At 41.0% G+C, this 23,797-nt stretch overlaps 1 protein-coding gene across 7 annotated transcripts in view; it reads left to right on the forward strand.

Annotated features, from left to right (window-relative positions):
- The window catches only part of LOC121282775 (protein CASP-like), a 698,867-nt gene that overhangs the window by 537,538 nt on the left and 137,532 nt on the right, over positions 1–23,797 (forward strand). For 5 of the 7 annotated variants that reach the window (XM_041196546.1, XM_041196550.1, XM_041196549.1 and 2 more), the window contains 2 exons: positions 1,657–1,921; positions 13,808–17,963. The exons of 1 other annotated variant lie outside the window; for it this stretch is intronic. In XM_041196546.1, coding sequence (XP_041052480.1) covers positions 1,657–1,921; positions 13,808–14,588 — 1,046 coding nt within the window. In that variant the 3' untranslated portion in view covers positions 14,589–17,963. Of the gene's footprint in view, positions 1–1,656; positions 1,922–13,807; positions 17,964–23,797 lie in introns of those variants that run through there. One more of the 7 variants, XM_041196551.1, reaches the window with a different exon arrangement.

The raw sequence follows: 23,797 nt of genomic DNA on the forward strand, positions 1-23,797 counted from the left end.
GATTTTTTTGTATTCATTCACGGGATGTGGGCTTCACTGGCTGGGCCAGCATTTATCGCCCACCCCTAGTTGTCCTTGAGAACGTGGTGGTGAGCTGCCTTCTTGAACCGCTGCAGCCCATGTGGTGTAGGTACACCCACAGTGCTGTTAGGAAGGGAGTTCCAGGATTTTGACCCAGCGACAGTGAAGGAATGGCGATTTATTTCCAAGCCAGGATGGTGAGTGACTTGGAGGGGAACTTAGAGATGGTGGTGTTACCATCCACCTGCTACCCTTGTCTTTCTAGATGGTAGTGGTTGTGGGTTTGGAAGGTGCTATTGAAGTTATCTCTAGTAACTGCCTCTCACACTTTTGTTGCCAGAGATACATCTAAGCTGTGTATTTAGTCACCATTCTATGCCTGGAATTATTTGCAAGATTGTGTTTAGTAGGCACCCAATGTGCTGATATTTCTTGCTTTCTTTATGACTCTCCTCTTCTCTGCAGTCTCTGGGTACCTGCCACTTTTTTCCTAAAGGCCATTTCAGCTAAACATCACCTGTCGAGTAAATATATGACATGCTAGACTCTACTCCTGCAACCTTCTCTTGTGTCATGTCTTAGCATACATAGGATTCTTCCTGTTTTGGTTTGCTGCACAGTATCCCCTGCCTTGCTTTCTCCCCTATAGAGCCTTCAGCTCCCATGCTTCCATATCCTGGACCTTTCTCTATTTGAACCCTTCTCCTTGCTAATTCTCATCCTGCCTTCAGGTACCTCTTCAGCAGTTTCCTCTGTGATTAACCTCTCCCCTATATCTGCTCAGTTTTCATCATTCTTTTGAAAAGAAACACTTTGAACTGATTAGGCACATCAAAAGTGATGAGCAAAAACTGCTGTCCTCTTGCTTGTAATTGCCTTCTTGCCCTGGTCTCTGGTCACTGTGTACCAGCTCACATTTCCATGATTTCTGCATCCAAAATAAAGCCTAAAGCAAGTTTTCAAAGCCAGATATTTTAGCATGGTGAAGCAATGGAAGGCTAAGATGAAGGAATATCTATAATCTGTTCCATGTAAAGAAGGACTGAAGTTTAGCATAACTTGCACCTAACAATGATTTTATCACATGATTGATTAGATGTAGCCCTGGCAATGTTTAGTTAGTGATCTAGATTGGGTAGTCATTATTTTGCTATGTTCACCAACAGCACCTGGTTTCATAACCGCAGATGAGTGCCTGATCTGTATTTCATTTTAGCTATGAATGGCCCAAGGCACTGGGTGCAGCAAGTCAGTGGATATGCAACATTTAACTGGTTGTGCGATATATGAACAGGAAGTTTCAATTCTCAGTGTTCATCTCAGGAAAGCAGGCTTTGTGTATGAGAGTGAGGGAGAGACAGAGTGCACACTGGTTGTGAAATTTAAAGATGAGCCCTTCCCCTTTTCTTGTATCTGATATTGATTAAATAACTTTGGTGCCAATTTAATGGTGAGATTCCAGGCCTCTGAATTGACTTAAAGCTTGAGGCATTTGATGAGTGCTCAAATTAGATGAATGTTCCATTTATCAGCAATGATGCCAGCTTGATGATACTTTTTTCTTCAAAGCAAAAAGTAAATGTGGATTTTCTTTAACTTTAAGCTGAACTGGAAGTTTTAACTTTGTTGTTTCAGCCTACATGAAGCGCCGACACAGCTCAGTGAGTGACGGTCATGGCAGTGACTCTTCAGTAGCTGGGCTTGACTACAGTCAAAGTGCCAGTCCCCAGCCGCAGGTTCATTTGAAGAAGCCCAGAGTGGTGTTGGCCCCCGAGGAGAAGGAAGCTTTGAAGCGAGCTTACCAGCTAAAGCCATATCCATCCCCAAAAACTATTGAGGAACTTGCTGCTCAGTTGAATCTGAAAACCAGCACTGTCATCAACTGGTTTCACAACTACAGGTAAGCACCTCTCCGATATTTCACTTTTGAACCGAATGGCCCGCGACATTGGGCACAACAAAGCTAATGGATATGTAGCATTCGACTGGTTGTATGATGTACGAGCGGAAAGTCTCAGTGCTCATCTCAGGGAAACAGGCTTTGTGTATGTGAGAATGAGAGAGAGAAAGGGTGTGCACTGAGAGATTGTACTGAGCATTTTAATTTCTACACTGTCATGGCAGAACTATAGTACACAGCTGTACTGTGACAGCAGGCAGAAAATTTATAAGGAACCAATGTTGAGGCATGAGTGGGACAAGAATAATCAAATAAAGAAATATGGTACCTAGTTCTAGTCACCACACTTTAGGAAGGATGTGAGCATCCTTGAGCGGGTGCAGAGGAGATCTCCCAGGATTCCATGGATGAGGGATTTAGCTATAAGGTTAGGTAGGAGAATCTAGGGTTGTTCTCCTTAGAGAAAGGAGATTTGATAGAGGAGCACATGATTATGACAGGTTTGGATAAGGTAAACAAAGAAAAGCTGTTCCTATTAGCAGATGGTACAAAGGATAAGAGAACACATATTTAAGGTTTGGGCAAGAGATGCAGGGGAGATGTGAGGAAGAACTTTTTTACGCAGTCAGTGGTGATGACCTGGAACTTTCTGTCTATGAGGATGGTGGAAAAGGAGATGATGAATGATTTCAAAAGGAAATTTTATTTTTTATTGGCTTGGCCTGCCCTAATGGCCTATTGCCCATTCCTAAGTGTCCTCGAGAAGATGGTGGTGAGCTGCCTTCTTAAACTGCTGCAGCCCATGTGGTATAGGTACACTCAAGGGAGTTCCAAGATTTTGACCCAGTGACGGTGGAGGAACAGTGATATAGTTCCAAGTCAGGATGCTGTGTGGCTTGGAGGAGAACAGGTAGTTCCCAGGCTTTGGCTGCCCTTGTCCTTCAAGGTAGTCGAGGTCGTGGGTTTGATTGGACACTTGAGGGAAATAAACTTGAGGATAGAGTGGGGGGATACGACTGATTGGATTGCTCTATAGAGAGCTGGTATGAACTCAATGGGCTGATTGGCCTCCTTCTGTACCATAATGACTCTATGAATTCAAAGGAAAAGCATCCTCGGGCATCACCTGAACATTCAACTCAACAGCCCACTTGTTAATTTAATGTTGCTATGTAAGCAATATTACAGTCCCAGACTTGATCCCAATTTTGTTGCGATCCAGTTGGGAACCAGTAACTTTTTCTTTAAGTTAGGCAAAATTTGATATCATAGTTACTTAGTAAAATGAATAAAGCCTTAAGATTCCACGGTTTTAAGAATTTTTACTGTACAAGAGTCAAAGAAGCAAACAGTCAATAATCTCTATCTTATGTTCTAACATACAGAATTAACATGAGGAAAACATGAATTTACAGGCAGACTGTGGTTGAACACACCACAAACTGCACGTTAAATGGCAGACACAATAGAACAGATTCCATGAATTTCTCAGCAGCCTGCCCAGTGAGTCACAAAAATTCTTCAAGGTCTGTATTAATCACAGGGGATTTTAGCTCCACTCTTTTGAGGATCTAGCCTCTGATTTCCCTCAGCAGCAAACCCCTATTCAGCCTGGAGGCTTCCTGTCTTCCTAGATCAGGGCACATTAGAGCCATTCAGGATTGTTGGACAGGAAAAGCCCCAACCCATGATGACTGGAGCATTGTCACCAGACCCTTCTCCCCCACCCCTTCAGTCATGTTATCTCCTTGGAGAGGCAAAAAGCAGAGAAAAATTCCCAAGGCCAATAAGGGAATGAATATGCTGGAAGATTCCTCTCCAACCTCCTTTGCCGAGTGAAACCAGTCCAGATGATCACATGTGCTATGAATTAACTACAAGTACCTTCGATATGATGAGATCTCTCCCCAGTTAGGAAATGTACCCCCAAAGGTGGAGAGTCAGCACCCATACATCAACAGGTAGCGCATTCCAGAAGATCGCAACTCTCTGGGAAAAGACAAACCGCTGAGTATCCAGCCTGTTCTTACTCTTATGCAGATGTTGAGCCTGTCTGAGTAGCTGAGATTCATTAAGCTAGAAATTGTATTTGTAGTTCTCCTCTGGACCTTTTCTGAAACTATCATATCAGCTATCATAGGTAACCTGGAACATGAGTTCATAGAGTGTATTTCGGACAGTTTCATAGAGCAGCATGTTCTAGAGTCGACAGGGTATTGAGCAATGAGACAGGATTAATCAATAACCTCATAGTAAAGGAGTCCCGAGGTGACAGCGATCATAACATGATAGAAATTCATGTTCACTTTGAAAGGGAGAAGTGTGAGTCTAAGGCTAGTGTTCTAAACCTGAATAAAGATAATTATAAGGGTATAAAAGCAGATCTAGCCAAAGTGAATTAGGAAACTGGTTAAAAGGTAGGACAGTGGAGATGCATTGACAGACTTTTAAAGAGATATTTAATAACTCTCAGTAAAGATTTATCCCTGTGAAAAAGGAAGACTCTTTGAGAAGGATGCATGAAGGATGCATCGTCCATGGCTGAATAAGGAAGTTAAGGATGGTAACAAATTGAAAGAAACACTAGGCCAGCATTTATTGCCTATCCTTAATTGCCCTTGAGAAGTTGGTGGTGAGTTGCTTTCTTGGACCACTGCAGTCCCTGTGGTGTAGGTACACCCACAGTGCTGTTAGGGAGGGGGTTCCTGGATCTCGACCCAGTGACAGTGAAGCAACGGCGATATAGTTCCAAGTCAGAATGGTGAATGGCTTGGAGGGGAACTTCAAGGTGGTGGTGTTCCCATCTACCTGCTGCCCTTGTCCTTATAGATGATAGTGGTTGTGGGTTTGGAGGGTGCTGCCTAAGGAGCCTTGGTGAGTTCCTACAGTGCATCTTGTAGATGGTACACACTGTTGCCACTGTGTGTCAGTGATGGAGGGAATGAATGTCTGTGGATGTGGTGTCAATTAAGCGAGCTGCTTTGTCCTGTATGGTGTTGAGTTTCTTGAGTGTTGTTGGAGCTGCACTCATCCAGGCAAGTGGAGAGTATTCCATCACACTCCTGACTTGTTCCTTGTAGATGGTGGACAGGGTTTGGCGAGTCAGGAGGTGAGTAACTCATCACAAGATTCCTAGCCTCTGACCTGCTCTTGTAGCCACAGTATTTATATGGCTAGCCCGTTTCAGTTTCTGATCAATGGTAACCCCCAAGATGTTGATAATGGGGAATTCAGTGATGGTAATGCCTTTGAATGTCAAGAGGCTGTGGTTAGATTCCCTCTTGTTGGAGATGGTCATTGCCTGGCACTTCTGTGGTGTGAATGTTACTTGCCACTTTTCCAGGTCTTGCTGCATTTGGGCTTGGACTGCTTCAGTATCTGGGGAGTCGTAAATGGTGCTGAACATTGTGTAATCATCAGTGAGCATCCCCACTTCTGACCTTATGGAAGGAAGGTCATTGATGAAGCAGCTGAAGATGGTTGGGCCTAGGACACTACCCTGAGGAACTTCTGCAGTGATGTCCTGGAACTGAGAAAAGGCAGTCACTCTCTCCTCACCTTGGGAGTTCAGCTTAGTCCATGTTTGTACAAAGGCTGTAATGAGGTCGGGAGCTGAGTGACCCTGGCGGAACCCAAACTGAATGTCAGTGAGCAGGTTATGACTAACCAAGTGCCACTCGATAGCACTGTTGATGACCTCTTCCATCACTTTACTGATGATCAAGTGTAGACTGATGAGGCGGTAATTGGTTGGATTTGTCCTGCTTTTTGTGTACAGGACATGCCTGGGCAATTTCCACATAGCCGGGTAGATGCCTGTGTTGGACCTGTACTGGAACAGCTTAGCTTGGGGCGCGGCAAGTTCTGGAGCACAAGTCTTCAGCCAGTACATTGTCAGGGCCCGTAGTTTTTGTAGTGTACAATGCCTTCAGCTGTTTCTTGATACCACATGGAGTGAATCGAATTGGTTGAAGACTGACATCCGTGATGCCGGGGACCTCTGGAGGAGGCTGAGATGGATCATCCACTCAGCATTTCTGGCTGAAGATTGTTGCGAATGCTTCAGCCTTATCTTTTGCACTGATGTCCTGGGCTCCCTCATCATTGAGGATGGGGATACTTGTGGAGCCGCCTCCTCCAGTGAGTTAATAAATTGCCCACCATCATTTACAACTGGATGTGGCAGAACTACAGAATTTAGGTCTGATTTGTTGCTTGTGGATTCACTTAGCTCTGTCTATCACTTGCTGCTTATGCTGTTGGGCATGCAAGTAGTCCTGTGTTGTAGCTTCATCAGGTTGACACCTCATTTTTAAGTATGCCTGGTGCTGCTCCTGGCATGCCCACCTGCACTCTTCATTGAACCAGGGTTGCTCCCCTGGCTCAGTGGTAACGGTTGAATGGGCGATATGCTGGGCCATGAGGTTACAAGATTGTGGTTCAGTACAATTCTGCTGCTGCTGATGGCCCCAGCGCCTCATGGTTGCCCAGTTTTGAGTTGCTAGATCTGTCTGAAATCTATCCCATTTAGCACTGTGGTAGCGCCACACAACACAATGGAGGGTATCCTCAATGTGAAGACAAGACTTTGTCTCCATAAGGACTGTGCAGTGGCCATTCCTACCAACACTGTCATGAACAGATGCATCTGCAGCAGGCAGGTTGGTGAGGATGAGTTCAAGTATGCTTTTCCCTGTTGTTGTTTCCCTCACCACCTGCCGCAGACCCAATATAGCAGTTATGCTGGTCCTAAAGGACTCGGCCAGCTCGGTCTGTGGTGGTGCTACTGAGCCACTCTTGGTGATGGACATTGAAGTCGCCCACCCAGAGTACATTTTGCCCCCTTGCCACCCTCAAAGCTTCCCCAAGTGGTATTCAACATGGAGGAGTGCTGGTTCATCAGCTGAGGGGGGATGGTAGTGGTAATCAGCAGGAGGTATTCTTGTCCATGTTTGATCTGATGCTATGAGACTTCATGGGGTCTGGATTCGATGTTGAGGACTCCCAGGGCAGCTGCCTCACAACTGTATACCCCTGTGCCGCTACCTCTGCCGTCACCACCACCATCCTTGGGTATTTCATGGTGATACTGGTCAGCATGATCTGTAAGATATGATTCTGTGAGTATGACAGTATCAGCCTGTTTCTTGACTAGTCTGTAAGACAGCTCTCCCAATTTTTGCACAAGCCACAAGGTTTTAGTAAGGTGGACTTTGCGATGTTGACAGGGCTGGGTTTGCTGTTGTCGTTTCTGGTGCCTAGGTCGATGCCGCGTGATCCTTTTTATTGACATTTTAGCAGTTTCGTACAACTGAATGGCTTGCTAGGCCATTTCAGAGTCAACCACATTGCTGTGGGTCTGGAGTCACATGTAGTCCAGATTTCCTTCCCTAAAGGTCATTAATGAACCAGATGGTTTTTTTTTATGACAGTCAACAATGGTCATCACTGGACTTGAATTCCAGATTTTTATTGAATTCAAATTCCACCATCTGTCATGATGAGATTCCAACCCGGATGTCCAAAGCATTAACCTGGGTCTCTGGATTACTAGTCAGTCACAATACTACTACGCCACCGTCTCCCCTGTGTTTAACTAATTTATTAGAGGTTTTGAGGAAATAACGAGCAAGTTGGATAAAAGGGAACCTGTAGATGTGCTGTACCTAGATTTGCAGGTGACATTTGTTAAGGTGCCATCTCAAAGGTTACTACAGAAGATAAGATCATGTGTGGGGGTAATACATTAGCACAGACAAAGGATTGGTTAGCTAACAGGCAGCAGAGAGGGGGATAAATGGGTCTATTTTGGCTTGATAAGCTCTAACTAGTGGATTGCCACGGGGATCAGTGCTGGGGCCTGAACTATTTACAAACTACATCAGTGATTTGGATGACGGGATCAAATGCATGGTAGCTAAATTTGCCGATGACACCAAGATAGGCAAGAAAGTAAATTGTCAAGAGAAGGTAGATAGTCTGCAAAGGGATATAGACATGTTGAGTGAGTGGGCAAAAGATTTGGCAGATGGAGTATAATGTGGAAAAATGTGAACTTGTGTACTTTGGGGGGAATAATAAAAAAGCAGTATTTTATTTAAATGGAAAGAGATTGCAGAACTCGGTAGTACAGAGGGATCTGGTTGTCCTTGTACATGAATCACAAAAAATTAGTGTGCAGGTACAGCAAGTGATTAGGAAGGCAGTTGGAATGTTGGCATTTATTGCAAGGGGAATGGAATATATAATAGGGGAGTTTTACTGCAGCTGTACAGGGCCTTGGTAAGACCACATCTGGAATATTGTGTACAGTTTTGGTCTCCTTTTTTGAAAAAAATAAATAATTGTGTTAGAAGCAGTACAGAGAAGGTTTACTCGACTCATTCCTGGGATGAGGGGCATCTTATGGAGAAAGGTTGAGCAGGTTGGGCCTATGCCTGTTGGAGTTCAAAGGAATGAAAGGTGATCTTATTGATTTATATAAGATCCTGAGGGGATTTGATAGGGTCAATACCAAGAGGATGTTTCCACCTTGTGGGAGAGACGAGAAGCCCAGGACACAGTTTAAGAATAAGAGGTTTACCGTTTAAAATAGAAATGAGAATTTTTTCCTTCTCAAAGGGTCATTAGTGTGTGGAATTCTCTTCCCCAGAAAGCAGTGGAAGCTGGGTCATTGAATTTATTCAAGGCTGAGTTAGACAGAATTTTGATACTTAGGGGAGTCAAAGGTGACAGAGGGTAGATGGCAAAGTGGAGTTGAGACAACAACCAGATCAACCATGATCTTATTGAATGGCAGAGCAGGCTCAAAGGGCTGAAAGGCCTACTCTTGCTTCTATGTTCCACCATGGGTAGGGTGACCAAACTTTCCATTGTACCCTAGGTACAGCATGGCCAGTGACCTGTACTGTGTGAAAATGGTGTACTTTCTTTTATACTGAATAATTCTATCTTTGCAGACGAATACCATGGTAGCTTTAGCTACAGATTCTTTACATCAGTCATGAACTGTGCATAATAACACTAAGATTTTTTTCTCACTCAACCTTTTTACTTTCTCCCCTTTTCACTAATTTTCCCTGCAAATGATATCCAAATTTTGTGTTGCCTGACCATTTGAAAATCCATGTCTTTTTAGACTCCTTTGCCCTCTCAGCCTTTGTACAGATTGTGGGTTCATCTGCAAAACTGGACATGCTCCCAATACGACTGCCTATGTCATTAATAAATACTGAAGACTTGTGTGCCTTGAATCAATCTCTGGGAACACCACTAGTCACCTCCAGGCTGAACAAAATCTGTTAACTGCAGTGTTTAGACTGCAGTATTGGAGCTAATTCCTTATCCAGCATTTGCAATTCATATTGATACCACAAGATTCTAGCTCGTGATGTTACCTAGTGTGAGGAGTCTTATCAAAGGCTTTCTGAAAATTCCAATCAATAGTATCTACCAGATCTCCCTGATCTAATACCCTAGTGACTTCTTCAGAAAGCTCTCTCAAACCTTTATGGTATGACCTATTTTTTCAGAAGCTGTGATGTGAATTTCTAATGGCCTCTTCCTTTTTCCCCAATGGTCATAGGGAGTATCTCTTTTGATCTCTTTTAGCATCTTCCCCCAAAAAAAGAGTCAGGCTGATAAGCCTGTTGTTCTCTGGGTCTGATTTGCCCCTTTTTATTAGCTAGTTCGCAGTCTACGTAAACTATCCTTGACTGTATTGAACTGTTGAAGATATGAGGAAAGAGGCTCAGAAAGCACCTATCACATCTCTTTAATTACCCTTGATTGATTACTATCCAGAACTGAAACCTTATCAATTTTGAGTTTTCCTTACCTAAGATGACAGGACTATCTAGTTTAATATTAATAACTCTATTGAATGCAAAGCGCTCCTCATCTATATAAGCATCATCTACATGAGTATAAACTTGATGCAAAAATAGTCATTTAGCAGCTCTGCCATAACCTGAGAATCCGTTTGAATCTGCCCTGCAGTACCTTTCAGCAACCATACATGATCCTTAATGGTCTCCTGACTTCTGACAATAGCTGAAAAAGATTTTGCTCTTATTACCACAATTACACACCATCTTCCTTTCCAAGAATCTCTTGGCGGCTCTTATGGCTGTTTTTGTCTCTGTTAATTGTAGGCGTGCTTCTCCGAGTTAAATTCCTTTAGTGTGTGGAATGTCTTCTGTTTCAGTTTGATTTTTTGGAGAACTCCCTGTTCTTGAGCAAATGCTGTTAAGTGGTAGATTAAAAATACAAATATATTTGTGAGGTTCGTATCTTCCAGAATGAGAGAGCTTGATATCTGTGATGTCGGTCATTAATGTGATATATTGCTTTAGTCCATTTGCTGTAGTTAGTCTGCAGCAAGACTGCACGTCAGGTCTCAGGCTGCCTGTGAGTATTACATGAGAGATTTACCAGGAGAATTTAAATAGCTTTGTTGCAGTGAAGTAGTGACCTAGTTTCCTGGCCTGAAGATCAGTATTAGAAAAACAGCCAAATTTGCCTAAATAGTAACAATTTCTTTTAGATTTCACAAAATCTGTTGTGTAATCGTGTTTGCATTTGTTTCTCAGAAGTTTAAGGAGACAAGCTTAACAGTGAAAATTGAATCATTCAATTTGCCACTTCAGCAGGACAAACTAGCTAACTATTCTAATGAATATTTCTGTAGCCCAATTTGTATTCTGCATAATTCTAATCCTTTCCTTAATCCCGTCATGCAGGAATCTTTAACATTGCGGAATGGTGCGTTCATCAGAGACACAAGGCAATGACAATTAAATCAGGCTGTGTTGCTTTTATTTGTAATTTATTGCTTCACCATTGGCAGCTGTGCCTTCAGCTCTGGAGTTCCCCATAAATCTCTCCACCTCTCTACTTCTCTCTGGTCCTTTAAGATGCTCTTAAAACTCTTTGACCAAGCTTTAGGTGACCTGTTCCAGTATCACCTTATATGGCAGGTTTTGTCCGATAACACTCCTGTGAATTGCCTTAGTAGGTGCTGTATAAATGCAAGTTGCTGTAGTGAGGATAATATCCTTGAAATTTGTCTCCAGATTGAACTGCAGCCATCTAACGTTATAACACTAATTTCAGAATTCGGGTAGTCCAGACCTGAGATTGACCTGAATAGCTCAGTGGTGAACTGCTGGTGTGAATATACAATGCATGCGTATCGCATATCCAACATACTCATCGCTTACCGAACTCTGCTGCAGATGTGAGACAATCTAAAGAGCATTGGGAAGGTTTTTTTAAATTTGTTTACGGGATGTGGGCATCACTGGCTCGGCCAGCCCTAATTGTCCTTGAGAAGATGGGGGTGAGCTGCCTTCTTGATCCGCTGCAGTCAATGTGAGCTGAGAGTGACTGCCCTTGACATCAAGGCCACATTTGACTGAGTGTGGCATTAAGGAGCCCTAGCTCCTGGAGTCAGTAGGTATTAAGGGAAAATTCTCCAGTGATTGGAATCATACCTAGCACAAAGGAAAATGGTTGTGGTTGTTGGAGATCAGTCATTTCAGCTCCAGGACATCGCTGCATGAGTTTCTCAGGGTAGTATCCTTAGCCCAACCATCTTTGGCTGCTTCATCAATGACCTTCCTTCCATCATAAGGTCAGAAGTGGGGATGCTCGCTGATGATTGCACAATGTTCAGCACCATTTGCAACTCCTCAGATACTGAAGCAGTCCATGTCCAAATGCAGCAAGACCTGGACAACAGCCAGGCATGGGCTAACAAGTGGCAAGTAACATTCGCGCCACACAAGTGCCGGGCAGTTACTATCTCCAACACGAGACAATCTAATCATTTGCCCCTTCACGTTCAGTGACGTTACCATCACTGAATTCCCCACTATCAACATCCTGGGTGTTACCATTGACCAGAAACTGAATTGGACTAGCCATATAAATACTGTGGCTGCAAGAGCAGGTCAGAGGCTAGGAATCCTGCAATGAGTAACTCACCCCCTGACTCCCATTTACAAGGCACAAGTGAGGAGTGTGATGGAATCCTCCCCACTTGCCTGGGTGAGTGCATCTCCCACAACATTCAAGAAGCTTGACACCATCCAGGACAAACACCACCACCTGGAAGTTCCCCTCCAAGTCACTCACTCCATCCTGGCTTGGAAATATATTGCCTATCTTTCACTGTTGCTGGGTCAAAATCCTGGAACTCCCTCCCTAACAACACTGAGTGTATCTTCACCACATGGACTGCAGCAATTCATGAAGGCAGCTCACCATCTTCTCAAGGGCAACTATGAATGGGCAATAATTGCTGGCCCAGACAACAAAGCCCACATCCCGTGAATTAATGACAAATAACCTCCCCAATACCTGTCCACAATCTACAAGGCACAAGTCATGAGTATGATGGAATACCCTACACTTGCCTGGGGTGAGTCCAACTCCAACAAAACTCAAGAAGCTTGACACCACTCAGGACAAAGCAGCTCACTTGATTGGCACCCCATCCAAGACATTCACTCCCTCCACAACCGATGCACAGTAGCAGCTGTGTACCATCTACAAGATGCACTGCAGAATCTCACCAAGGCTGCTTAGGCAGCACCTTCCAAACCCCCAACCACTACCATCTAGAAAAACAAAGGCCGCAGATACATGGGAACACCACGACCTGGAAGTTCCACTCCGAGCACCTTACCATCCTGACTTGGAAATATATTGCCATTCCTTCATTGTTGCTGGGTCAAAATCATGAATCATGCTGACCTAGCTAGCGAAGCCCACATCCCTTGAAAGAATAAAAAAAATATTGCTGTTAGAGAAGGAGATTTTGGCCCAATGACAGTGAAGGAACAACTATATATTTCCAAGTCAGGATGGTCAGTGGCTTGGAGGGAAACTTCCAGTTGATGGTGATCCCATCTATCTGCTGCCCTTGTCCTTCTAGATGGTAGCGATCGTGGGTTTGGAAGGTGCTGTCAAAGGAGCCTTGGTGAGTTTCTGCAGTATATTTTGTAGATGGTACACACTGCTGCCACTGTGCATTGGTGGAGGAGGAAATGAATGTTTGTTACCTTATTTTAAGAAAAATAGAGGTCTAGTTCCTCATAACTAGGAGTTCAGGACTTAAAAGAAACTAACAATTCACGAACACCCTTCACTCACTACTGCTAAGTTCAGGACGTGCCTGTCTATGGCAGTTATTGCATGTTCTGAACGGAAGAGATCAGGTGTGGTACACTGTTTTACCCAGTACAACACCTCTGTCATTTTAAAACATCAAATGCCTCTACTTACAATGAGTAACACCATGAGAAATCCACAATATTTCAGTAAGACTCTTTAGTACTTATGAACTCTCATTCAAATGCTAACATCTTCTGTGCAAAGAGTTTATTTTCTAACCTCCACTTTAATTTTTTTGGTTATCTTACTACTGTCCCACTGATTTGTGGAAATAATCTATCACTATTTACCTTAACCTAACCATCCATAATCTTAAACAAAGATAGTTTCATATTTATATAGTGCCTTTAATGTAATAAAACGTCCAAAGGCACTTCACAGGATCATTATAGAAAAAATTATTACACTGAGCCAAATAAAGATTTATTAGGTCAGATGACCAAAAGCGTGGTCAAAGGAGTTAGGTTTTAAAGAGTGTCTGGAAGGAGGAAAATGAGGTAGAGACAAGGAGACGTGTAGGGAGAGCTCAACTTCTTAACCAGAGTTTAGGACCTAAATTCCTTTAATCTTGGTTAACCATGTGGGTATGTACATTTTCCATCAAATATCCATAGAGATGTAGTGTAAATATGATGGAAAATTGAAAGAAAAATCTCAGGAATATGTAAGTACTGTCTAATAATTTGTTCTCATATTGTTATGTTGCAGGTCCCGCATTCGAAGGGAGCTGTTCATCGAGGAAGTGCAGGCAGGGCCTCATGGTCAGACAGGATCCAGCGGCTCTCCATCTGTCAGAGGAAGTAGGACTGGTCACAGCTCAGAAGGGGAAAGCTGTGATGGAGGAGACTTGGAAGCAGTGACTGAAGAAAAGGATAATGTCATGGGAATGGAAAATTACAGCACTGGGTGTGTAACTCCTCAGGGAGGGCAAATAGAGTCTGTTTGTGATGAGGATTCAGAGCCTGTTGTGCAGGCTGACATTAAAGAAGTGATTGACACAAAGGACTCATCCCATTTAGAAGGAGATGCCATGGTCTCTCCAAATGCTGAGAGTGAAGATGAGGGCATCCTGAAACATCCAGGCCGAAGCAAGAGATTACACCGGGAAGCACATACATCAGGAACATCCCTGGAGGAGTTCCAGAAAAGTCAGCCTTTGGTCCAGTCAGTTGTAGAAGAGGACAACTCTACCTCATCCGCCTCCACATCGGCAACTGTAGCAGAGACCTCCCGAGATTTGAAAGAAGATACCTCTTTGGTGCAGCAGGCAAGCAGTGGGCAGAGCACAGGTTGTGGGGGCACCCCGTCCTCTTCCACTATAGGCTTTCAGAAAGGCCTGTTCAGCTTTTCTGACACAGCCTCACCTGCCCAAAAAACAAGCCTGCGTGAGAACAGCTTAAGGCGTAAGAAAGCAGCAAATTTGAACAACATTATCCATCGTTTGGAGAAGGCTGCAAGTCGGGAAGAGCCCATTGAATGGGAATTTTGAGATTAAATTATTAATTATGCACAACTCCTGAGAGTTAGGTATTAAGAGACCTTGGACATTCTGTACTCATTTTATCCTGTCACGCACTTAATGCCCTGCAGGCCACAGGGCAAAAATGCCATAGGCCAAGGTGCATATAGAAAAGGAGAGCATTAAGTTCCGTTCATCATTGCATTTTCAAAGCGAGAGAGTTGAAACATGCAGTTAAGCTTTTGTACCCTGAAGTGTTTTTGTGTCATGACTGATTTTCAAACTGTCTGGGATTAACTGTTACAGCTTTGCCTTCCCCCTCTGCCAAGTGGGCTTCAAGCAGCAACACCCATCGGCTAAAGAGGGGTTTCCTTTGCCATAAAATGGCAGCAGAGCGATATTACACTATTAACTTCTTAACCAGAAAAAGATTGGAGTTTTCAAATGACTAGAATTTTGTAGCTGTTCAGTTGCCACTGAGAGATTGCACAGTCATCTGACTCTAAACACACTAGTTTGGTTTCTTAGATATTTTGAGAATTCTTGCTGTTTTAAACTTTGAAAGAGGAAAAAAAACACATTTAGTCCACTTATTTTTTAAAAAAAGGTCACGTAAAAAAAGAATTGTCAAAAAAGATGTGGTAGGTGAGTTAGTGTTTTCTTGTATGTGAATTTAGAATAATGATATGTAGTGCACATTGTTTCATAGCTTTAACTGACTCTGGTTTCTCTGCAGGCCAGGGTTTGTTTAATACACTCCATTTTAGGCCAAATCAGGACAAGATCTGAACCTAGGTATTTTATAACCTGCTTTTTAACCTCTAAACCACAAAGCACGCTGATCAGACCTCATATTGTCTTGTGTGTGAGAGAGTGAGTGTATGTGAGAGCAAGTTGTATGTGTGAGAGTTCTTAGGTCTGGCTGATTTCATACGTACCAGTGCACATTTAGAGTGCGTTACTGCCACCCTTTTCTCAATAAGCTGTGTCATCAGTAAGGCATGTGTGAGTTAGCTTGTCACAAGTTACATATTTTTTTCTTGCCATATCTTTAATTAAAACTAACAGTAGATGATTTCAGTATACAAGAATATTTTTGTGCTTATTTATAGGTGCTTTTTTTTCTATCCATTGTTAGGAAAGGATGAAAGGGAGCAAGTCTTGTTCTAGAGGGTCAGACTGCCGGCAGTATTTGGGATATTTTACAAGTTTCACTGGATAAATATTGGCTCCTTGACACCTTCCAAGCTCCAAATTATTGATTAGACGTTGTTTCTCGATGTAAATTGCATCATGATTTTTGTGTTGGTCTTTTAGGTCAGAATCCATTGAAGTAACTGTGTAGCACAATCATAACCTGTCATTTTAATTATAATATATGAATTCTGTTTCTATATTAATTATGGTTGAGGAGTTATATACCTGATATTGCACCACAGTGAGTTGTTTGTAGTTTTTGTAGCAGATTATGACTGTTTATAGGGAAAATTACATTACCTGCATGATATGTTAAATAATCATATATTTCATACATAAAACTGTACATGTAGATTGAGCACTTAGCTGTTAAGTATTGGTGGTGCTGATTCAACTCCAGCTAGTCATAGGGAAGGGCTCTAGGAGGCTGCAAGGCAGTGAGTTAGAATGAAATCCTCCAGCATACGTGTTCACAAGGCAGCATTCCTCAATATCATCAATATCAAGCTGCATATGCCGAATTTTATAATTTGCAAATAATATGAGGTGAAACTGCCTTCTTCCAAAATAAATGTTATTAGTGCTAGGCATAAGCACAAGAAACAGATTGCACTGACACAGGTCCCCCTCCCTCAGTGTTAAAGTGCAAAATATCATTATTTCTAAATGTTTAATTTCAAGGGCAAACTTCATTTACTTTTCTCTGTCTCCCGGGTTCATTCACCAACTGCATCCAAAGGGTGAGAGGGACAAGCTACTCCCAGCGCTCTAATGGGCGGTCCTAGGGATAACCCTGATATTTTCTTTTCTCCTTTGAGGAGTCATTTAAGATCCACTCCATAATAAGATTAGCCCTAATATCAGGATCTCACTGACTACGAGAATTTAACCTGTGTCCTTCTCCATTCTGACCTCCTTTCTGCCCCAACTACACACCATTGCCCCAATTGGCCAGAAAACACAAGGTAATGCTCGACTTCATTAGCAAAATGGCCTCCTGCCCCAGTACTTTTACTACAAAATCTTTGGACTTGAGGCTGTGGTAAATAAAATGGTAATCAAACAAAATAGCTCAGAACAATTGACACTTGTCAAACTCAGCTTTCTAGTTCCTGCCTTTTCATATCCCAAGCATTTTCATGACTGCTGTAGCAGCACTGCTGCCCCTTACAATTCTGCATCAATGTTTGAGTATCATCTAAACATAGCTTTGCACAATATTGGCATGTTGGAAGTTAGCCCTTGGTTGCAGATGGGGAAGATTATTGCCAGACTTCGTGCTTGAGTTTGCACCATTGTGAAGAAGGCTTGGAAAAGAGGGTGAAGGACCAGGCCCATAGCCTTGACAATGTTCTTATTTTGCTAACTTTGGCAAAAAATGATATAAGTAAATTTTCGCAACCATTTTTGAGAAGTGGTAGGCTGTCCATCCTCTCCTAAAGCATTCATGGCCCTTCTCAAAATAGTCCACTTTGCAAAGTGTGCTTAAAGCTGGACTACTCAGGAAATTAAACCTTAATTGGAACATAATATAATCGATGTAAATGTAACTTGAAGCTTCAGATTTTGATACGATTTCTTAGAATGTGATAACTTTATCCCATGACCGTTTACAGTAGTGTGTAGTTCTACAGGGCCCATGCTAAAAGTTTGAAAATAGCTGTACAACTGTCCCAAAGCCACTGTAAAGGAATTAGTGATTATTAGAAATATTCTGAATAATATCAAAAGCTGACACCTTGCTGAGATAAATGGGGCCACGTTTTTTTTCACAAATTTTGCTGTATAGCCTACAAAGAGCGATGATCAACAACAGTATTTTTAGCAGGCAGATATACAGTTTTATTCATTTTAATCTTCCATTTTGTCCCCCATATACTCCATAATTATTTGTAGCTTCTGGCCCTGTTAAGTTTAAGCATCGCGTGGTAATTCATAATGACAAACAGTGCTCCATAATAATTTGTATATAAGACTGAGGTTAATACTACAAAATGCATACCACCACCTTGAAAAATGTGCAGACCCTAAAGCAAATACTTTTTATTGATATGCAAGACCTAGCACTTAATAACCAGAGCTGTGTTGAGTTTAATTCTGATGCTATTGGAATGAAGTGTCCTAGGTAGAAAAGTCTTAAAAGTGATTTTTTTTTTGTAAATAATTCTTGAAGCTGACAACCTGAGAACAATACAAGCATTTACTTTAGTTCTGTGTTGTTAATTTATTCATTTGAAATTTATGTCTGACAGACTGGTAAATCCAAACTTTTTCTTTTGAGAACTATAAAAGTCCATTGATTGTCCCATTCTCCCTCCCTGTAATTGAATCCGTGCCTCCCATTCACAATTATTTTTACATAGGCTGCTTCAACTGAAAACTTATTATTGCATTTCAGGAGATGTGTTTAGTATTATTAAGTGACTAAGTGAATATTAATCTGTTATATATACGCAGATGCTGCATTTTAATTTGCATTTTAGGGCATGGTTTCCAGGCATTTTATATACATATATATATATATATATATATTATATATATATATATATATATATATATATATATATATACCTCTATTAGGTTTTACTTTTTTAAATTTAGATTGTTTGGAGGACGTGGTAAACTGCATTTCATTTCAAGATGTGCACCCTTTTAATCTCACCAGATACTTGGTCAGAGTAAAAAACTTGTAACCTGTGATTTTATACTGTGTATTTATGAATTCTGTGTTTTATGTAACTTTCCTTCTGAGGAAACAAATAATAACTGTGGACCCCTCTATTTTTACAAACTTGAAAAATACTTAAAATTGTTGACTTTGCTTGCAAACAATTTGGCACAAAGTCTTTCAGTTCTCCAGAGTGAAATAATATAGTTGGAAAATGTCCAAACACATTGGCAACCATAGATCATTTTAGCAGTAAGAATAGAGGGACCACACACTGAGATACTGCCCCCGTTATAAAAAGTCCCAACAGGCTGTTTGGACTTGGTGACACTTTCTATCACCATTAATTGCTGCCTGTTATATTTGTGCTTCTGCAGTGTTGTAAAATATTTGTAGTTTGGGTAAGTTTCAGTTCTACAGAAAAGCTAGATTCTGTATAAAGTTTTAAATCCTATGCTGGGGCACTTTGTATGCACCATTTCCATTTACTTCCTGAAACCTAAGCATATTATTCATGAAGGCTGCCATCAAAGGTTTTGTGCTGTAGAGTTCTGTCCCCTAGATACTAGGTTGAGACTATAAACACACATTCCATTTTTGACCCATGACAGCTATCAGGAAATATGATCTTTGTAGCTCTCCCTCGTTCACCCTGTTATAATCTTTACTTTGGGTGCGATTGCACCCAGATCTTCTGAGATTACTGTCTGCACTACCAAGCCACCTTAAAACACAACAGTTATAGCAAATATTCCTGTGAACCCCAGCTCAATTTGTGCATGTTGGCATTTAATGCTAAAATTTCAAGCTAGTGCTAGTAGCAGGAAACAAAAGAGCGGAATTCTTGTGTGCCTTGAATAGGATAGTACGCTAAGAATGAAAGAGTAAGACTCTGTCATACCCACAGCTACCCATGATCGCTGCCGCTGAACTGGCTGACAGAAATACGTGCAACAGCCAAAAAAAACGTAGAATACATTCCCCAAAGCACTTAGAACATATTTTATTAAGAATATATTTTTAAAATCTGTTGTGATACAGACACATAAGCACAAAATTTGTAAAATTAGAAATAGTGGAAGGCAAATAAATTCTGTTCAGAGCCTTAGAAGTATTTTTCTATAAAGTCCTTCTTGATGGTGGCCTCACCAACATATTTCGATGGTGAGCATTTTCTCTCAAAAGCACTATTATAAAAAGCAATACTGACATTCCGTGGATTTTTAATTGCAATTTTTGTAAAAATTTCTACTCTGGACTCTTTAAAAGATGCTTTGAAATTGTTTGCTGTCCAACAGCAAAAATGCACTCAATTCTCCATGACTTATTGAAATTGACAAGCACAGCAGCTCAATCTCAGATTGGTTTTATACCTGTGCTGAAACTCCATATGTAAATAAACTTTTGACCATAAGTTCTGGGAATTGGCTGCCTTTTATTGCCAATACTTTTCTATTGAAATAGCACATGCCGTACACTACATCATTTTCATGTAGCATATTTGTATCTTGAGATCTGAAACCAGCCATTTTCTTAGGGAGGGTCTGCTTAGGAAAGAATATAGGAATCACTTGTGTTGAACCTCTGCAGTTTCTACCTTGCATTGAGTCTCTTTTCATTTACTCCTTGAACTGTTTCTTAAACATATAGTAAGATCTAATTGTTTTCTTTAAGTTTAGTCTCAAATTTGTGAACTTGTTCTTCAGCCATCTGATTTATTTAGTAACCTTTAAAAAGATTGGTAGAATTTCTGAGAACAAACTTTGCCATTATTGCTTCTAATGCATTCATTATAAAAAGTCCATTGTTTTGAGCACTGTTGGAGTGCATCCTCAAGTAAGATGTTTTCTACTGATTGTTTTAAAAATGGCACAAGCTTAGCGTTTGGCATAATGTATCCAGAGAACAGCATCAGTGATGTAGTTAGCGTGTGCCTATTATCCATTAATAGAGTAAGTCTCCCTAATAAACACAGAAAATGCTGGAAGTACCCAGCAGGTCAGCCAGCTTCTGAAGAGAGAACCAGAGTTAACGTTTCAGGTCGATGACCATCAGAAAGATGAAAGGTCATCAACCTGAAACTTTAATTCTGTCCCTGTCTCTCTCTACAGATGCTGCCTGACCTAGTGAGTATTTCCAGCGCTTGTGTTTCTGTTTTAGATTTCCAGCATCTGCAGTATTCTGCTTTTCGATAAGTCTCCCTATTATTGGTTTCATAATTTAATGCATGGGATACAGAAAAATGGGATTGACTACCACTAGTTAAACGGTATGAAGTAGAATATAATGAGCGGGATAGTGGGCTAAGTTACTCTTTTAAGTAAGGAATCATATAAGGTACTTTAGTATTTGGTTGCTTTTAAGCTTTACCCTACACCATGTTTGGAGAATTTGTTCTTTTCTTTTAAATCAGCATTTGAGTTTGAAAATTGAATCACCAGTGTCATTAATCTGAGGGATATCCTGTTAAGATAACCTTCATTATCAGTAGAATGCTAGTTCTTCTATCTTCAGTGTGAAATTATAGATCCCGAAGTTTCTTTGGTTTGTTTATTCTGTATAGCTAGGCCAAAATAGTCAGGGCTTTGACCATATTCACAATTGCTGTTTTTAATTCACTTCAAAGGCAGGTGGAGTTAGGTTGATTGCGATAAGATGACCAAGTTCCTGTAATTCTTCTCCCTGGTGTGGAATACTCTGCCCTTGTCAAGGCTTTCATCTAGCAGCCTAATGAGAATGATGCATGTTTCAATGTAGAACTGAGATACAAACCTGTAACCTGCTCTCTGGCATTTTTTGTTTGATTTTTGGGTTTTATTTCCTCATTGCCACGTTTAATGATTCATTCCCTCATTGCTCTACCATCTTTACCTAAAGCATCAGAGAAGCAAAAATGGCTAGTACAACTTTTCGTATTGGTAACATTTCTATCAAAAATTGCCTAAAGATAAGCCTAGCTTTCTTTAAACAAAAAGTTAGCTTCAAAGAGAGGAAGCTTCTCACAAGTATAAGCAGCCACGCTGTAATATTGACCTTGAGCTAATTGAGGCCCAGGACCTATATGTTAGTTTGAGGCAAGTGAGACCACAGTTGCTTTATCAATAGGCAATGTCATGGCTTTTTGAAATAGCTAACAATAACCCAAATTATCTGAGTATTAATATGTTTCACCTTTGAGGTTTTATTTGTAGGAATTGCTTAATTCCTTCCATTTCCAATGGTCTTAATAACCTGAATAATTTTTCTTTTTGCATGAATGCATCAATAAAACTCATAGCAATACAATTCAACCGACTAATTCATCACTTTAAGAATTTTTTTTTGCAATTGTGTGTCGCAGATAATTTTCCAGCGCCTTTCCCCACATGTAAATGTACAGCACATGAATTTTAGGCTAGGATCAATGATTGTTTCATTAAAATTAATATAAATAACAGACATAAGAGAAATATAACAAGCAAAATGTGCTTGAAGGACTGAAATTGCTCGAAATACATAGGAAATCATTCAACACCTGAAAGAGAAAGTCTTCCTGTTCCTCATGGATTCTCAGTTTGGCTCCTTGTATATCTGCTCTTTTGCCTCAACTGCCAATATCAGAATCCTCATGCCGCCACAGTCACTTACTCCCATGGCTGCCTCTATCCTCATGTTGAGTTGCAAGTTCTTTGTACCTGTAACTCTCATTGTGCACCACCCCACTTTCCCCATCAGCAGCAGAGCTTTCTCTCTCCAACACTGCTGCATTCCTCAAATTATATGCACCATCAAAGCCTATGGGGGGGGGGGGGGGGGGGGGGGGGGGGGGTGGTGGTGTGTGTGTGTGTGTGTGTGTATACATGCCCATACCTTTGTTCATCTACAAATTTCCCACAGCCGTATTCTTTGTCTATTTGAAATGTTATAAAGGCACTATATAAAAGTAAGATTTTTGTTGTTGTATGTTATGTCAGAAAGGGTCGGTTTTTGATGTTTGATCAACAGATGTCTGGAATAATTGTTGTTCATAAAAATCTCGCTGAGCTATGGACATGATTTGCTGAATGCTGACTACAAATGTCAAGTGCACAGATTTCAAATGCAGCTTCTTTTTAATTAAGTATTAGGATCATTAAATAGACTGCTATTTATTGTTGATTTCTGCTTGTCCTAGAAAGGTGAAAGTGGCCCTTCTTGAACTGAAGTAGCAGTTTGATACAACTAAGTGGCTTAACTAAACCGTTTCAGAATACGGTTGAGAGTGAAATCATGGCAGGAGACTGGAGCCACATAAAGGACAGACTCGGTAAAAAGTCAGGAGTGAGGCACTTGGATTTTAAAACTATCCAGCAGGTTCATGGACACTGATAGCAGATTTTTTTTTTTACTTCTAGCTTTATTAAACTGAACTCAAATTCTCCAATACCCCTGGCAGGATTTGAACTCATTCATCTGGATTATTATTCCAAACCTCTAGATTATTTGTCCAATAACAACCACTACACTAGATTACCTGGCATATCCTGACAGAAGATTACAATTCTGTCATACTTCCAGTATGCTGTATCCATTTGGATATATCAGATTTTTATATCCTTCTTCCTCCAACGCTCATGATAGACTCCTGTTACGGCTCGAGCATAGCTTAACCTGTTGCAACAAAGACTAATTTATTGAAAAATTGAGAGTAGTTAATAGAGTTAAGGTCTGTCCTTGTATTGATTTGATCATGATGAGAACCATGATTTGTTAGTAATACATCTAGACAACCAATAACAACACAGTTGGTTTAAAAATGATTGATAAATAGTGGGGAGGTCAGTAATTTCTGATATCTGACACATAAAGCTCTCTACTTGTCATGGACTTCACCATCAAGGCCTGCTCTATTTTTATCTGTTGTTTTGCATTTAACGATCCTTAAAACCCAGTCTGATTGGAAGAGAGTTATATAATTCTAATACATTCACATTTATATTTACACCTAGCACAAAATCTCTAATGTCTGTTTAGTGAGATTAATAACTGCAGCATATAATGTCAGTAGCAAAGATTTTACAGTTCATGGATAGCATCTAAAAGCTGCTAAAAGAGTTCAAAACTAGCCCCTTTAGGTCATTTGTAGTGTTTTGGTTTGAACCAACTTTCACCTCATCCCTTTGCATAAAAAGAGCTGTTTTATGCCATAAAAGCTGTCTTTCATACTGCTTCCTTGGGAGACAGTTACACTGGATCTTCAATTGCAGGAGAGTACTGATAACATTGGCCAGGGTATGCTACAGGTCGCAGTGGGTCTCCGTTCCCTTGCTTTGCAGATGAGTTACTTTCTTTTGTAGCCCCAAGTTTTCATTTTTAAAATATGTTGGTAACTGTGTGTTCAAGCTTCAGCTAAAGT

The sequence above is a fragment of the Carcharodon carcharias genome, chromosome 10 (genome assembly GCF_017639515.1).
Source record: "Carcharodon carcharias isolate sCarCar2 chromosome 10, sCarCar2.pri, whole genome shotgun sequence".
Lineage (NCBI taxonomy): Eukaryota > Metazoa > Chordata > Chondrichthyes > Lamniformes > Lamnidae > Carcharodon > Carcharodon carcharias.